Below are 17,700 nucleotides of genomic sequence, written 5' to 3'. Positions count from 1 at the left end.
AGACAATTTCAGATGGTACACAAGAAATCATTTTAACATTTATAATAATTAGGTATTTTATACTTTAATGTATGTTAGAGATAAAATAATTAACCCATGAAGCCCATGATTTAGTAAATATAATTGCTTGGAACCATGGTTCTCAATACTGGTTGCATCTTATTAATAGAATCACTGAGAAAGCTTAAAAGACATACACACACACACGCACACACGCGCACACACACACACACACACAAATGATGCTGGGTCCCATCCCAGATCATTGAATCAGAATCCCTGAGAAGTTCTGATAGCTTATAAAAGTTCCCACATTGGGAACCACTACAATAGCCTGGGATTTTTAAGGAAGATTTTTTGAAGTGAGCAGTTTTAAATAAAATATTTAGTAAATAATTTCCAAGTGTGTGGCTATGGCAAAAATAATGAAAGTCTTCTGTTGTACTGATAACTGAAGTTTGGTAAACATTGTACTCTATCATGGTAGACTCCTATTCTATAGAAGTTCTTTAGGTTCTAGACCTAAAGAACAAAGATAAGCAGAGACATCCAAAGAAAAATGATGAATGTGATACTGTAACAAGAGAAAGTTCATTATTTGGACATGCTCAGACAGGAATAAAAGGTGGAGGGTCTAGGGCAGTACATAGTAAAAACAGCAGCTTAGATTTGGGAGTTGGTTGATATGAATGTCCTTTTCCCAATATATGGCTCTCTGAGTCTTCCACCCTGTGGTTCAGAAATATGCTTTTTCCTTTTTCCCCATTGCCTTTTGACACCTCCACCCCACTGACTGAACCTTGAAACAAGTAAGGAAAAAAAAAGAATATAAAGAATCTATAACATCCTCCTGGATAGTGGGATTTTGTAATCCCACTGATCCTTGGGGCTTATGGGGCTTTTAGTCTGCCCACCTATTCCTTCTTTGTTGTTGTTATTTGTTTGTTTGTTTTGTTTTGTTTTTTTGAGATGGAGTCTCACTCTGTCACCCAGGCTGGAGTGCAGTGACGTGTCCTCAGCTCACGGCAACCTCCACCTCCCAAGTTCAAGTGATTCTCCCACCTCAGCCTCTTGACTAGCTGGGATTACAGGCACATGCCACAACCCCCAGCTAATTTTTGTATTTTTAGTAGAGATGGGGTTTCACCATGTTGGGCAGGCTGATCTCGAGCTGCTGACCTCAAGTGATCTACCCACCTTGGCCTCCCAAAGTGCTGGGATTACAGGCATGAGACACTACGTCGGACTCTATTCCTTCTTTTATTCATCATATCTTCATTTACACAACAAGCATTTATTGAGCACCTACTATGTAGTAAGTTCTTCTTGCTTTTAAGTATAGTCAGAATTTTTTTCAGTGAGCATGTATTATCTTTATGATATGATCAAACAAATCTTAAAAGTTACTTCCATCTTAGGAAAACTAAATAATAGGCACGTGACTGACCATTGTCCAGTCACCACATAGCCAGACTCCGTGCGTGAGGAAGAGGGGCAGCCCGAAGTCAGACTCTGGGAAGTAAGGCATTTTCAGCCATACCTGAGAGCCGCAGAAGAGTTGTGTGAGAAAACCCTGGAGATGTTTCTTGTGTGAAATGGAGGAAAATAAAACCCATCCTGCAGCACTGGAAAAGCTGCCTAAGCCCCTTTTCCTCTAGTCTTTCATCTGTTAAATGGGGATAATGATACTTTGTGTTTACCTACCTCCGAGAGGCATTATCAGGTCTATTTAAAGGCTCTTCCGATGAATGCTGCTGTGTAATTACCAAGAACAGCTATGATAAAGAAACCTAAATACAACAGCAAATCAGCTGGAACAAACTCTCAAAGGAGTTTACTTCGCTGGAAAATTTTAAGAGAAGGGTAGCAGCTCTCCTTGGGGGAGTTTTGGGTACCATTCTGGCTGGAAGTTTAGGGAAGGCTAGCTGCCTTTCAGCGCCTCCTTCTGGCCAGGCCAATTACTTGGAGTAGAGGGATCTACCTCTGTTTACTTCCTCCCCACGATCTGAGCAGTTTCCATCTGAAATTCCCCTTTCACATTTTTCCGGATCTGGACTCACAAACTCTTTTATCCCCCAAATGAAATTCCAGGAAGACATTTACTAATAGGAGATAAAAAGAGAGAAAGGAAAGAGAGGTTATAATAAGATAGGTAATTGGGAATTCAATGGTTTTTAAGAAGAGGACTGATGTAATTGGTTACTAATGTTTGGCTTTGCTAAAATTCATTTGACAAAATATGTAGTGTAGATGGGGATGGGGGTCAGAAAGCAGGGCTACCACTTTACAACAGCACAAGGGAGAACCAACCCAGCTGAATCCAGCTGATGGCAGCTCAGCTGGAATGAAGAGAAAGATTTAAGAAATATTACAGCTCTAGAAACTATAGAATATAGCAACAAAATGGAATAGTCAAGGATACCATGAAATTCAGTGACTTGAATATCCTAAGATTTGGTGACTACCCTAACAGAGGCAGCTGGCAGCGAAGAGAGTAAGTAGATTATATTTTATGAATGAGATCTGAGTCAATACCATTGTAGGAAGTCCAGTGGTTTTATATTTTTGTTAAACTTGCTTATGCAATCAAAGTTCTGGCTATTTATATACAGTGTAACATATGGTATCTGCAAGGCCTCTAAGCAGTAAAAACTCCAAAATTCCAAAGATGAATTTTCAAATGAGTACTTTATAAAGTTAATAATTACACATAATAATAATAGCTATCATTTATCAATTTTGAACTATATAAATATTTTATTCCTATGTAACCCAGATTTTAGCTGGAGGTGTAACAGATCTGGTAAAGAAATTGCTATGAATCCCTATAATCCTATGGCCTGTGGAAAACCAAAACTATTTTGCTACGGTCTAAATGTTTGGGTCTGCCCCTTAAAAATTCATACCTTGAAACCCTAATCACCAGTAAGATAGTATTTGGATATGGGACCTTTGGGAGGTAATTAGGTCATGATGGTGGAACCCTCATGATGGAATTAGTGGCTTATAAGAAGAGAGAGGAGAGCACACACATGTGCTCTCTCTCTCTCTCTCTCTCTCTCTGTCTCTCTCTCTCTCTCTCTCTCATTGCCCCTCTCACCATATGAGAACAGAAACGGGAAGTGGGCCCTCACTAGGAACAGAATCTACCAGCACTCTGATCTTGCACTTTTCAGCCTCCAAAACTATGAGAAATAATTTTCTGTTGTTCAAGCCACGCAGTCTATGGTATTTTTGTTATCGCAGCCTGAACTGACTCATACACCCATCCTCATGTCTGTGAGTCCCTGGAGCTTGTGTTTTCCTGGCCTTTTCTACCTCCCAAATCACTCCCATATATTGCTGCTGTACCACCAGATGTGAAAATGCCCATTTACTGCTTGTACGCAATACTAAGCTATCATGAGTTTAGTAAAGTCCACTGAAATTGGGAGGACATGGGAAAGAGTCAAAACTTCTTTCCATTTTCCACAGCCCCTTCCTACTGGATTATGTTGAAAGTATCAATATTTCCCCCTTCAGTATGCAGAGACATTCATCTTTCAAGGTGTCAGCAGCACAAAGGGCCTTTCATTTGCTGGAGGGACTGGCTCGACAGAGTGGCTTTGGTTACAAGTAGAAGGCATTTATTTTGCTATTACACCTAAATGACTTTATTTAACCCTTACAACATTCTTGTAAGAGGATACCATTATTCCCACTTTACAGATGAAGCAACTGAGGCTTAGAGTCAGCCCAAGGAGATAAACATAAGAAAAGGTAGAGGATTTAAATCCAGGTCCGATTACTCTTAACTTATAATTAACCTGGCTTCTGAAAGATGGGATAATGATTATCTACTCTGGATCGCTTTGCTACTTCAAAACTGCTTCTTCTTGTTGTTTTCAATCAAATCTCCATGTTTCAAAAAATGGTCATAAACTCCCAAAGACCCTATGTAGAGAATTAAAGTAAAAATCCCAATGATTTAATATCATTTCAGGAAGAATGAGTTAGCATAATTAAAATATCAAAACAATTGAAGTACAACTCTTTATTATCTTTAGGTAATAAAACTTGGATGGGGGCATAGGCCACCTGCTTGTCAAACCTGCAGATTACATAAAGGAACAGAGAATACTGATGATAATGAGGATGAGGAGGATAATGATGATGTCAATAACTATGAAGTTGTTGATGATGATGGTGGTAATGATAATTAGCATTTATTTAGCACTGTTTTAAATGCTTTACATATATTATGTCTTTTAATTCTGAAAATTAAAGATGCCTGTGTCTTAGGTCTTGTTAGTGTTATCCCTATTTTATAAATAAGGTTAAAGAGAGGCAAAGACGCCAGGCCCAGTGGCTCACGCCTGTAATCAGCACTTTGGGAGGCCGAGGCCAGGGGATTACTTGAGGTCAGGAGTTAGAGACCAGCCTGGTCAACATGGTGAAACCCTGTCTCTACTAGAAAAAAAAAAAACAAAAAAAAACCCTGGTGCGGTGGCTCACGCCTGTAATCCCAGCACTTTGGGAGGCCGAGGCGGGTGGATCACCAGGCCAGGAGATGGAGACGGTGAAACCCAGTCTCTACTAAATATACAAAAAATTAGCCAGGCGTGATGGCGGGCGACCGTAGTCCCAGCTACTCGGGAGGCTGAGGCAGGAGAATGGCGTGAACCCGGGAGGCGGAGCTTGCAGTGAGCAGAGATGGCGCCACTGCACTCCAGCCTGGGCGACAGAGCGATACTCCATCTCAAAAAAAAAAAAATTAAAAAATACAAAATACAAAATACAAAAATTAGCCGGAAATTGCTTGAACCCAGGAGGCAGAGGTTGCGGTGAGCCGAGATCACGCCACTGCACTCCAGAAGCCTGGGCAACTGAGCAAGACTCCATCTCAAAAAAATAAATAAAAATAAGAGTGACAAAAAGGCCAGCCTACGTTCACTTACAACAGTTGAAACCAGGCATCTCACCTTAGCTAAGAGGTCTACACCCTTAACAACTAGGCTACTCCGCCTCAAAGATTGTGATGGCTTCCATAGATGTCCCCACTAGGGTGGAATTAAGTACCACAATGAACAGGGAATTTACTCCTCTTGTTCCCATTATTATCTCCAATCCTTAGAACACCACCTGGAACATAGTAGGAACTCAGTTAACAATTGCTAACTGTAAAAGAATTGAAGCAAAGTGTCTAAATCAGTAAAGGACAAAAAATGTTAAAAAATAGTCAGGCATAGCTGTTTAAAATATTTTAATTAGAAGAAATATAGGATAGGAAAAACTTGGCTTGAAAACACTTGTTTTTTTAAAAAAAAGATTGATATTGATAATCAGTAGAAGCTGAACAGGGACCCAGCACTGCACTGTGACTGCTAAAACACTACTGTGATTTTAGAAAGCCTTAAAAGAAAACTAGTATTTCAGTTTTCTTTGGTCCATGGCCTGTTAGGAACTGGGCCGTACAGCAGGAGGTGAGTGGTGGGCAAGCAAGTGAAGCTTTGTTTGTATTTACAGCTGCTCTCTATCACTTGCATTACCACCTGAGCTCTGCCTCCTGTCAGATTAGTGGCAGTATCAGATTCTCATATGAGCGCAAACCCTGCGTGAATTGCACATGTGAGGGAACTAGCTTGTGTGCTCCTTATGAGAATCTAATACCTGATGATGTGTCACTGTCTCCCATCACCCCCAGATGGAACTGTCTAGTTGCAGGAAAACAAGCTCAGGGCTCCCACTGATTCTACATTATGGTGAGTTGTATAATTGTTTTATTATATATTACAATGTAATAATAGAAATAAAGTGCACAATAAATGTACTGCATTTGAATCATCCTGAAACCAACCCCCTGGTCCATGGAAAAACTGTCTTCCATGAAACCGGACCCTGGTACCAAAAAGGTTGAGGACCACTGCTCTAGAAAACCTAGGTAGGTTTTTCAGCTCAGCATAAGAGGAAAAAATATATCTAACACAACTGTACAACAACTTTTAACAACAGAGTGTATCTGAAAACCTAAGACTCATTTCAAATTTCCAAATAGATAAGAATAATTACTTGTTTAAAAAGCTATTAGAAGGATTTCTACATTATGTAGGGGACTGGACCAAGTCAGTGGCCTCAAGTCTGGCTGTGTATTAGCATCAACTGGAAGACTGTGAAACAGCATTGATTTTTTAAGACTCATCCTATTGAATCGTAATCTCTCAGAGTCGAGAACTGAAAATCTATACTAAGAATCCAAAATTTCTAATGCCTTCAGTTGATCCTGGTAACTTGCTAGGGCCTGGGAATCACTGAACTAGATTACCTCAAAGTTTTCTTCTAACTCTATGAATTAATGATTCTTAGAACACTGCAGAATATCTTCTTTCATAAATGAGAATTATTTGTTATCTGTAAAATGAATTTTGCCTAAATGTGCATTGGTGATTATAAAGTGCCAGCATATCAGCTGATTTCTAAATAGGTTAAAAGTTTTTTTGCAATCTAGTTCATGAAAACTTTTCTCATGTATCATGGAAAGGAAAACTTTATCTGGCCTGTTTCCCAATTATTGAAGTTCCAAATCACTGAAATATAAATAAATGAGATTTTACAGTACTTAGAACACCAGTATGATGAAAAATTTGTTTACACCAGGAGGTTTAGGTCATCCTTCAATCATTCATCCCGGGAACCAAAGTATGTATGCACGCCAGCACTCACGCATACAGGCGCACACACACGCCCAAATGTGACACATGGTAAATGTTGGGCAGTTACTGAGATGGAACAAAGGAGACCTTCAGATTCCATCGCCTTTGCAACCTTACATTTTTCTATGCAAGAATCAAGGAACTCAGATCAAAGACATTCAAATATTATTAACCACGATATACTCAGCTTTTTGTTTACATTTCTTTTATTCCTTGTCTTTCAATACGTACTTTGGTCTGGGTTGGGTAAAATGGGTAAAATGAAGAGTGAAAGGAGTATTTGAAAATAATAAAAGGTATGAAGAGAATATATTAATTTGAGCTAAATTGGTTCCCTATGTAAAGAGCTTCTAAAAAGTATAGTATGTTGCCATGAGAAGAAGCTCTAGAGATTGCAATGAGGCTACATTTATAAATTTTGACTAATGTAAAATTAAACCTGTAAAGCTCTGCTGGAATTATTTGAAAAAGAATAATTAAAACCCCCTTCAGCACAGTTAATTCAGCTTCTCTTAATTTTACTTTACTAATTCACAGGTATCTTTTTTTATGGTGTTTTCAAATTGAAGTTCACACACATCAAATAAATAGTATGATAATCAGAAGTTCAGTGTTCAATACGCATTCATTATTAACTGTCGTTATTGTCATTGTCACTATTATAATTGCACATTGTAAAAAGAATGGAAGCTTTTCCACAGGAATTATTCACGTGTATTGCTTTCTAGGAGTAATTGAATAGTTGACATTGCATTTATATCAAAGTAAAATATGTGATGGTTATTCTCATTTGTATTATTCTTAAGCAATAAGAAATGTAAAGTAATCTCTATTAGGTTTCTTTATTTGGATTCAGAAATCTTCTTAGTTTTCTGTAATGTCCAAATGTGTACCTCCTTATAACAGCTATGGGAACTTTCTCTCCTCTCGGTAAAATGGAGAGTTATACCTACCACGTTGAGCTATTTTGAGAGTCAATGGAGAAAATAGTGAGAAAACCATTCAAATGTGTTTTGTTACTTGATGTGTTCTTTCCTCTGTATGATCCAACTTCTTACATGTTTTATCCTATTTTGGGTTTCAATTTGGTTCATCTTCACAAAGTAGAGCTTCAAGTTTTATTTAGAATTAAATAATATTGATACTGGCTTGGAAAACTGAATAACACAAGAATTAGGGAAAAAATAAGTAAAATGTCATGACAAATTGAATGAATGATGATGTAAATATAACAATGCAAAAGATTTGGAAGGCATCTTGATTCACTAAGAAAGCCATTATATAATAATGGCTTCAAAGCACTGCCCCTTTGTAGAAAACACACAGCCATTCAGGGTAAGTAGGATTTCCTTTTCCTCCACACAATTCTTTATTACAGTCTCTGCAGAGGCCTGAGTCACTTAGAGATTTACCTTAGTTATGTGGAATCTTTCATTGCTCTTTGCTAGCTAGCCCTTGAATCATGTCACTGTTGGCAGGGGTGGAGGGTGTTACCATTTGCCCCCTGTTCACTGGCTTTTGTATTGGTAGTCAGTCCAGTTCTTAGAGGACAGATGGCAATGGCTGGCAATTTGGGCAGAGAGAACAAAGACACTAGATCCTCTCCTTATCAGCAGAGATAGTCCATCTAAATCAGGGTGGAGAATCACCAGTGTAACTCGTCTAGGGAAGTTCCTCTTATCAATGAATGAAATGACCTTACAAACATGTGTGAGCCATGCATTCATCTCCCTTTGCCATCCATTAAACACATTTTTTTTTTTTGAGATAGAGTTTTGTTCTTGTTGCCCAGGTTGGAGTGCAATGGCATGATCTCAGCTCACCGCAACCTCTGCCTCCCGAGTTCAAGCGATTCTCCTGCCTCAGCTTCCCAAGTAGCTGGGATTACAAGCATGTGCCACCACACCTAGCTAATTTTTTTTTTTTTTTTTTTTGACATGGAGTTTCACTCTTTTTGTCCAGGCTGGAGTGTAATGACAAAATCTCAGCCCACTGCCACCTCTGCCTCCTGGGTTCAAGAGATTCTCTTGTCTCAGCCTCCCAAGTAGCTGGGATTACAGGTGCCTGCCGCCACACCTGGCTAATTTTTTGTGTTTTTAGTAGAGACGGGGTTTCATCATGTTGATTAGGCTGGTCTTGAACTTCTGACCTCAGGTGATCCACCTGCTTTGGCCTCCCAAAGTGCTGGGATTACAGGCATGAGCCACCACACCGGGCCCCATTAAACACGTTTTAAGCAGTTAATTTATTTATATACTAAAATTTATTTAATTATGTTGCTTTTGTCACAACCGCCACTTCAATGAGTTCTTTCCTCTGTGTTTATCCTGTTGATATTGATCTACCCCCAACTGCAGTCTAGCGGCATGTGGACGAGTGATGTTAGGACAGTCACAGAATCGTGACTTCCAGTTGAACAGGTCTGTCTACACATGGTCATTTGCAGCAACCTAAAAAGAGTATTTGTTTTCATCTTGACTTCCCTTACACACACAGAGTGGTTGACTATTTGGGCTAAAAACTACAATAAGAAAAAAATGGTCATATATCAGCTCTGTGGCCATGCATTTAGGAGATTATATAGCATGTGAATTATGTATGTATGTTTTCCAAATGAAAGAGAGGTACTGACTGCAATTTTTCTTAACCCCTCTTGCAAAAACACCCCAATCACTGAAATCCTCCAAGTATGGGGGCTCTTTGCTGTTGTATTCTATTTGCCAACTACTAGTCTATAAGGCATATGGGTACAGTTCGAAGGTACTTCAAATTCAGAGTTTGGGTTTGTTTGTTTTCCTTTTGGCTCAACTATATCCACAGAGTGGCAAAATTAACACTGCAAGTTGCCATCACATTACTCATTCCTCTGTAAGTACAGCTCCCTCTATCTATGAGTGTCTACTATGGGCAGTTCTCCAGAAGGTATTTTTCCCACTGAGGCATAATAATGCATTCAATGGCACCAGAGTTTCATCAAAGGAATTCTCTTGTTCTCTTCCTTCACATGGAGATGTCATTAACTGTATTAAGTTAACTCTCCGAATGTTAGGTTCTTAACCAACAAACAATGCTACTCCACAAGGGCATACTTTGCCAAGCATTCTTGAATCAGAATGAGCTGAATATGTAATCATAGATTCAGAGCCACGCCGTGGGCTTTTGATCATCACTAAGAGGAATCCTTTTGTATTTTTTGACTTCTTTCCTTCAATCATTGTGGTTCCATTTCTTCCACCACCACCTTGAGCCTTTCAGGTACATGAAAAGTTCAATTACATGTAAAGTGACTGTTAAATCAGCAGGCCCTTTGTAGGGGTCTGGGCCTCCTCTCCCTGCTTCAATCACAAGTGTGCTCAATCCATTGCTGTTCCTGAGGATTGTACATCCATCAGGTCGAGTGTGCTGGCCAGGGTGCATCTTACAGTTTTTACTGCATATGAGACATTGCAGGCCTTTCTCAGGAACTGCCAGGCAGACTGGGAATCACAGTCACGGTTAATAGCAGCGAATTGCCAGCTCTTGATGGGTGGGTAGTCACTCCTTTCAGTGGTTGCCCCCTGGGGGAGAAGGTAGAAAAACAGAGGGAGGGAATTAGAGTGACTTTGCACAGTTGAGCAGGTTCATGCCGCTGGATCAGTGGCAAGCATTGGCAGGGCTCCACTCTGGGGAGGCTCACAACAACATCACAGTCTCATTTTTACCAATTGGTGCTGCTATATTGCCAGTGGTGCACAGGGGGAGAGCAGAGGGGAGGGTGAGCTGGGAATGGGGGAAGGGGAAGAAGGCAGAAGTCTAAGCTAAATTAAACAAACAAAAAAATTCATGTTCAAACTGGTTAACCCACCCAGTTAGCCCTGTGCTACTAATTGTACCAAACTGGTATTTGAAGTTCCCTGGGTGATTAAAGAGTTGGCTCACAAACTCCCTGCATAACCTTAATTTTTTCAAGGTTCTTTGAGTGGAGAATGGCTTATAATAATGATTTTGACTAATACGATTTTTGACATGCAACTTTAATGCTTAACCTTAGTACAACTCCAGAGCATTTCATGTGTACTCAGCTGTAAAGAGTGATGATTTAAAGGGATAATATAAGAAAAAGGTCGTTCTAGAATGAACCTCTAACAAATCGCATAAAGGGAGCTTATTATTCTATGAGTATGGGGATGTGCGGCTCTTCTGATCATTTTTCTGCTTGGTTCAAAAAAATTGTTGAGACATGAATGGGGGAAGAAACAGGAAAAAAATGAAATAGATATCTGCAAGCAAGGAACATTCTTTGATGGTTATGATTTTGTTCCCACTAAAAAGACTCTACAATAATGTGGTTATTCATCTCCTCTTTTGTTTTGGGTGAAGAATTCGCTCTAACAAGAAAATGCTGTTATTGGTTGGCGGGCTGCCTCCTGGACCGGACCGGCTCCCCAGCAATTTGGTTCAGTATTACGACGATGAAAAGAAGACGTGGAAAATACTCACAAGTGAGTGCATTATTTATTTATTCACTCACCTATTTATTTCAGGTTAGAGCTGTCTTGATGAATTTGAAAACATGGTTAATCAAATTAGACATTTTATTGATTTGTTCCCCTTTGGAGGTTTGTTTATGTATCATGGGGGATTTAGAGTAAAAGACTAAATTAACATTGCAGAGGTGGCCAATTTGGTAGTTGAGTAGGCCTAGCCTAAAATCACTGTAGTGGTTTACGTTTCTGTATGTGCTGCAATGGAGGGTGCGGGGGAGGAGCAAAGATCTTCCCCCCAAAATTCTTCTGTTTTTTTTGTTGTTGTTCATTGAAAAGCAAAAGGTTGGTTTGTGGCACTCACTAGTAAATGTTCTCACATCAGAATGGTTGTTTAGTTCATTGTCTCTGTAACTAACATTCATTTTGCTTTTTAGGCATTTTTGCTCATTAATATTTAGTCTGTGGAACTGGGTCTTTAGAGAAATGTCCCCTTATACTGCTGCATAGTTTGAATGGACAGATATATTTGTGGCCTATTCCAGCTGCATGAAATTGTGCTTGCAAGCTTCTACCCAGGATTCTTCTCCTCCCCTTCTTAAAGGGCGATTGTCTTTTACAGCAAACCTCTTTCCTTGGGCACTGAGATTTGGAACTTATTGTTATATCGGTTATGATTCCCAATCGGACTCACTCATGGAATCAAAAATCATCGTTTCTTGAGTGCAGCAGGCTGTATGCACCAGTCCCCTCGTGGGCACAGTGGCTGCACTGGTCAATAAAACTAAATTTTAACTGTCAAAATTGCCCAGAGCTGTATAGATAAAATAATAAATGAGCAATAGCAATTTTAATCCATAAATCAAAGCCATACATTTGAAACCAACAAAAGTGAATGTTAGATTTTCTTATTGCATGTGTCTTAACAGTTACATATTTTATCATGTTTATTTTTCAAAAATCGTTTCCTGTCCTCTTCCTGAAAGCCCTTTAAAATAATAGAAACTGGACAACAGTTTACCCATAAAGGCAGAAGAGGAGCAGAGACATGTGTGGTGGTGCTTGAAATAATACATTTTGGAGCTGGCGTCCCCCAGCGAAACCTGCAGTAGCATTGTCCAGGAACTGCAACAAGAAAGCTCCCTGGACACCAATGCGCTACGGTTGTAGTAAAGAAGTAGTGGAATAGTAGCAGTGAGATTAAGGAGAAGAAAGAAAGAAAAATAAGTTAGTGATGTCTTAAAATGATTTTTATTTCTCTTTTGACAAAAATACCATTAACAGTGGTTTAAACATCTGAGTGAGTGGCCAGGCTGAATTTTAAAGGTTCGTCAGAAACAAAAGCTAAAGCAAAACCAAGGAATTTATTTTTTAATACTTGACCAATAGTGAAAGCCTGCATAGAAAGAAACATGGAGACTAGGAGGAGGAGAGAGAAAAGAGGAAGGACAAAAGATTCTCAAAGAGAGATAACAGAGTGATAATACACCCAACCAGTAAATGATATTCATTCACAAATCCATTTGTTTTCCCAAATACACCAAGCTAGGTCCAATTTGTTACTTGTTTGACACCCTTCAGTAAAGACAAAAAGATTAATCAAAGCATTGTGAACAATACCTTAGAAAAGTCTTATGTGGATTTTAAACCTTGCTCAAAGATAGGTTGATTGTTAAACATTGTCCACACTGGGCCATTTTCGAGCATGAAAGGGGAATCTATTAATTATGGCAGGACAACAGGTATAGACTGGAACATATAGTCACCTTACTTCAAGTTTTCACATTGCCTGAATTAACTCTCTGCTTGGAGGGATGTAGGAAGAAAACATGAACTTTGAATCAGACAGACTTGGTTGCAAACCCAGATCCAGGACCTTGAGAAAATCATATAAATATTTGGAGTCATGGTTTCTTAATTTTGTGAAAGTCTCTGTAGTATTTTTAAAATAAAAATTGTGTTTATAAATCATCTAGCACATAGAATGCACTCAAAAAATTGCAGGTACTATTGCTATTACTGTAACATCACTATCAACATTAGCATAAGGACTGTACCTTTATACCTAGAGACATCAGTCAATCAATGCAAGCTCTCCATGCAGACAAGTAACACTGCAACAGACATACCACTTCAACCCACTGCCCCGGAGTAGGGAGCATATTCTCCATAGTTTTCATATGTTAGATTTAATAATCTATAGATTAAGAAGAGAAAAGGGTATCTATTGACTCTATTTATTGGATTTGAAATTGAAGGAAATAAATGTGTGTGTGTGTGTGTGTGTGTGTGTGTGTGTGTGTAAAGCTCTTATAATGGGAACATATTTAAAGATCTTGAACCCTTTTTCTATACTCAGACATACTTATGGCTTTGAAATAAATGTTTACTCTACTTAACAATGTTCATTTCACTGGGACTTGTACTTAAAAATATATAGTTTATTACCTGCTAGACTATGACTATATGGCTCCAAGTAAAGGCATGTTTTTTACATTTGTTGAAGAAATGTAGAAAGTTTACCTAGATAATTTCTGCTGGGTTTTTTTTTTGTTTGTTAAGATATCTTATTCTACAAAACAGAAAAAGGCAACTGACAGATTGCTATGCTTTGGGCCATCTAATAATAAATGAAGAAATCTTTCTCATCAGAATCCCAGATTCTTCCCAAATCTAATAAAACCTAAGGGACTGGAGAACTTTCCACTGCCATTCTTTTGCCCCAGAAGAAATACCAAACTAATTTGTCATGGAGGTGAGGATGACCGTTAAAGGTAGGAGACAGTCCCCTGGTTTGGGGTCTACTTATTTATTGAATGACTTTCTCCATGCAAACTAACAAATTAACTAGCAGATACCTAAAACATGAGGTAGATGGAGTTTCTGAATCTCAGCATACTTTGCCCACTTATGTTGAGCAAACATTTCTCAGTGTGCCTCACAGACATACTCCTCTTAGAAAGAGGCCAGCCTACAGGCAGGTGCACAGATACTCACTCATGGGTACCACTCCATTTACACACCATATATCACAGAAGAATTAAGAGGAAGGCTAGTTTTCTTTAGATCTTATCCTGTTGTGTTATTTATATTTCAGAAATACAATGTAAGGGGTACACTTAAGTAATAGTGAGTTGAATGGAGTGGAGGGGAGTAGGAGTGAAAAAGTGGGTCTATATAACACAAAGAAAACAATATTCAAATAGCCGGCCAACCAGTTGTTTGGCCTACCCAAACAGTAAAGGAAACAATTATTCTCACCAAAAAGATTGTTTTGGTAACATGCTGGCACAGACTGCATGTTCATCTTCCTTTTCGGAAAAATCATTTCATATATCATTATAAAAACTGATTATAAGAAAAGCCTCTATCAGAAAAGTATTGAGAAATAACGTAAAAATGACTGCGACGTCTTTTTGTAAATGTGAAGTGTTAAGTAATAACATTATAAGTTTGGCATTGTTGTTCTCTCGCCTGTTAAAAGGGAAGTCAAGATGCACTTTTGTTCATCTTTATTTCTCAGCACTGCTTTTCTTGCATCTCTCACTCCTGCACGCAGTCTCCCATTTCATCTTAACTTATTAGAAAGCAGTACGGGAGACATGAATACTAAAACGGCCAATGCAAAAATCATGCCTCTTGCACTTTGCAGGCCCTAAATCCTCTGTGCAAAGATTAAACAGAACAATTTCTGGGGCTACCGTGTACTTTTGATAACAGATTTCTTATATATCAAAGTTTTTATGAAGTCCACATGTGGAGACCCCTTTTATTTCTCCCCATAGGGCAGCATTGGAGAGCTCTCCATTCCATTCTTATTCCCTGTGGACCAATTTCTTTACTGATGGGCAAGGTATTTTCCAGGAGCTGGCATCCTTTTTCCAATGTTTCAAATAAGAGATTCTATTTATTAGATGCTTCTTTGTTGCCTTTTGTGACCAACAACAGAAAAAAGGGACTTTAAAATATAGATTTATCCTTCCATGTACCAATGATAACTTCTTTTTAATAACATTAGAATGAAAATTATGGAGCTAAGTAGAAAGGCGTGTTCCTTCTCTTGATAACTCTAAGTTCCCTTTGTTAAAGGTAGAGGAAATGCCTTTTGTTTCTCTTCCGTTCTGTTGATTTACAACTCTTTTCTCTTTGTAGTGGAAGGATTTGGGAATTTTCTAGTGTTCAGTCATGGAAAATAAAGGAAACTGTTGGGTGGTGGTTTCCTAGGTTGTCTCCTCTGGCCCACGGATGACATTTAACTTGATCCCATCCAGATAGGAGGGGTCCTGTGTCTGGTTGTTATTTATTTCTTTAAGAGGAGTCACAAAGATCAGAAAGCTGGTGGATTCTTCACACTTTTGAAAAAATATACTTTCTATAAATGGTGACGGAATAGTCATGAGCGAACAAAGCTTGTATAAGACATTGAACTTCAGTTCCAAATGATAAATATAGGTTTGATCATATTCAATAGCCAAGCAATGCAGAATGGTTTAGTTGTTGATTATTCAGGGAATAATTAATAAACCTGCATGTTGATACATTCAAATGGACTTCTTTCCTTGGCCCTTCTGTTTCTTGATTTCAGTTCATTTCTGTTCCCTAAGGATATAAAGGGAGGAAAGTAAAATTAGTCAAAACCTAATAATCATTTATCATTATTTGTTTTGAAGAAAATAAAATGTAAGTTAAATTAAGGGCATTGTACCTGTGGGTTTCCTTTATTCATATTATCTTTATTACCAAGAACTAAAACCCACAAACCATTTAATTTAATGTTATTTCTAGACAGGTAGGTAGGGTTCATAGATAGTGTGTTTCTCATTGCAGGAGAACTTCAGAAAACAATGAGGTACTTTTGAACGACTCTGAAAATGCCTAGGAAGAATTTAGACTTATTTATAGACCTCATTCCTTTATGTAATAAGCAATTATTGAATACCCACTCTGTGTTGGATGGTAGGATAGAACATGCATAAGATAATCTCTCCTCTCAATAACCTAAGGAAGTAATTATAATACAGGGTGCTAAGAGACACATAGAGAAATTCTAGGGTGCTATGGGAACACAAAAATGAGCCCCTAAAGTAAACATGAGAGGTTAGGAAAGCTTTCCTAGAAGTGACCATCTGTAACTCTGAAAAAATGGGTAGGAATTACCTAGGCAAAAGGTAGATAGGGAAGTATTTTAGTAAGACCACCCAGTATTGAGAATGCCAAAAGACAAGAGGGAGTATAGTGTCTTTTGGCAACTGAAATAAATTTGTGTATCTATAGGAAAATCTGAAGTTGGACTAGTAAGCAATGCGGCTACAGAATTAACCAAGAACCATATCACATGGAGACTATTTCAAGGAATTATCAAGACAGGTCCAAGAATTAAGAATTGCAAGTAGGGATACCCCTCTCATTTTTATTTTCAGTGTTACTGAAAAAACAGTGATCTAAATATTATATACAATATCATAGCAGTTGGTCTCTCTTAGCTTGGAATTTTTTGTTTCAGTGCATGGAGCAATCGTTTCCATGGCTTTGGACAAAGAAGGAGAGACAATTGTGTTTGGACTTTTTAAATATGTTAGCATCTAATTTTACCTTCAATGAGCTCAATTCTAATTTGAGATACATGGCTGCACATTGCTATATATCTTGAATTATTTGCTACTGTGTATTCATGCACCAGTGCATTAGTGGATTTTTCATAGATTTTTAAGAAAATATGTGTGGTGGTCACTCCAAATACTGTATTTCAAGGAAGCTGGGTACCTAGAAAAACTGGTTGACCTTCTTTGGTCATCTCTCATTTATTTCTGGCTTATACCTCTCTTGAATATAGCAATTGTTTTTTCTCCAGAGAACAGTATGTGTACAAATAATTCTGATACCTTCTTTAGACACAAGCTGTGGTATGTGCTACTGAATCTGAAATGAAGGAGGTATGAGTCATGCGGTCTGTTTAAATTTGTTGTGTGTCATTGCTGGGCAAATTACAGACTAAGCCTGGCAAACCATTGAATGTAAGTACTGAAAGATTAAATGATCTCCATGCCCAACCCTCTCATTTTACACACTCTTTTCATTCATTTAACAAATATACTTGGTATCTTCTATGTAACAGAGATTGTGCTAAGCACAGAGGATACCACGCTGAGCCAAAACAAGTATCACCATGTTAATAGTTTAGAGAGGGAAACCAGCATTAATAAATAATCCCAGGTAGCAATATATAATAAGAAAATATGATAGTGCTCTGAGAGAAGGGTATAAAATATATAAGATTTGGCAGTGGAGAGTCCTGATCTAATCAAGGAGTCATGGGGAATATTACTAAAGAAATGGCATTTGCACTGACAACTGAAGGATAAGAAGGAGTTAGGCAGTGCCCAGGTGAAGATGTGAGATAAGATTGCTCCAGGTTAGTTAACAGTAAAGGCAAAGATGCTGCAAAAAGGTGCATGGCTGAATTCAAAGAGTGAGGGGGAAACAGATAGGAGATGTGGCTAAAGACACTGGCAGAGACCAGGCCATACAGGAACTTCAATGGCAGGCTC

General features: G+C 38.4%; 1 protein-coding gene across 1 annotated transcript in view; it reads left to right on the top strand.

Moving 5' to 3' along the window:
* Positions 1–17,700, top strand: part of KLHL14 (kelch like family member 14) — a 100,132-nt gene that overhangs the window by 19,800 nt on the left and 62,632 nt on the right. The window contains exon 3 of the mRNA XM_054461365.2: positions 11,049–11,170. Within this exon, the coding sequence (XP_054317340.1) occupies positions 11,049–11,170 (122 nt within the window). The remainder of the gene's footprint in view (positions 1–11,048; positions 11,171–17,700) is intronic.

This window comes from Pongo pygmaeus, chromosome 17 (genome assembly GCF_028885625.2).
Source record: "Pongo pygmaeus isolate AG05252 chromosome 17, NHGRI_mPonPyg2-v2.0_pri, whole genome shotgun sequence".
NCBI classification, from domain to species: domain Eukaryota; kingdom Metazoa; phylum Chordata; class Mammalia; order Primates; family Hominidae; genus Pongo; species Pongo pygmaeus.
Note: the sequence above shows the minus strand (reverse complement) of the source record. Positions and strands in the feature narration are given on the sequence as shown.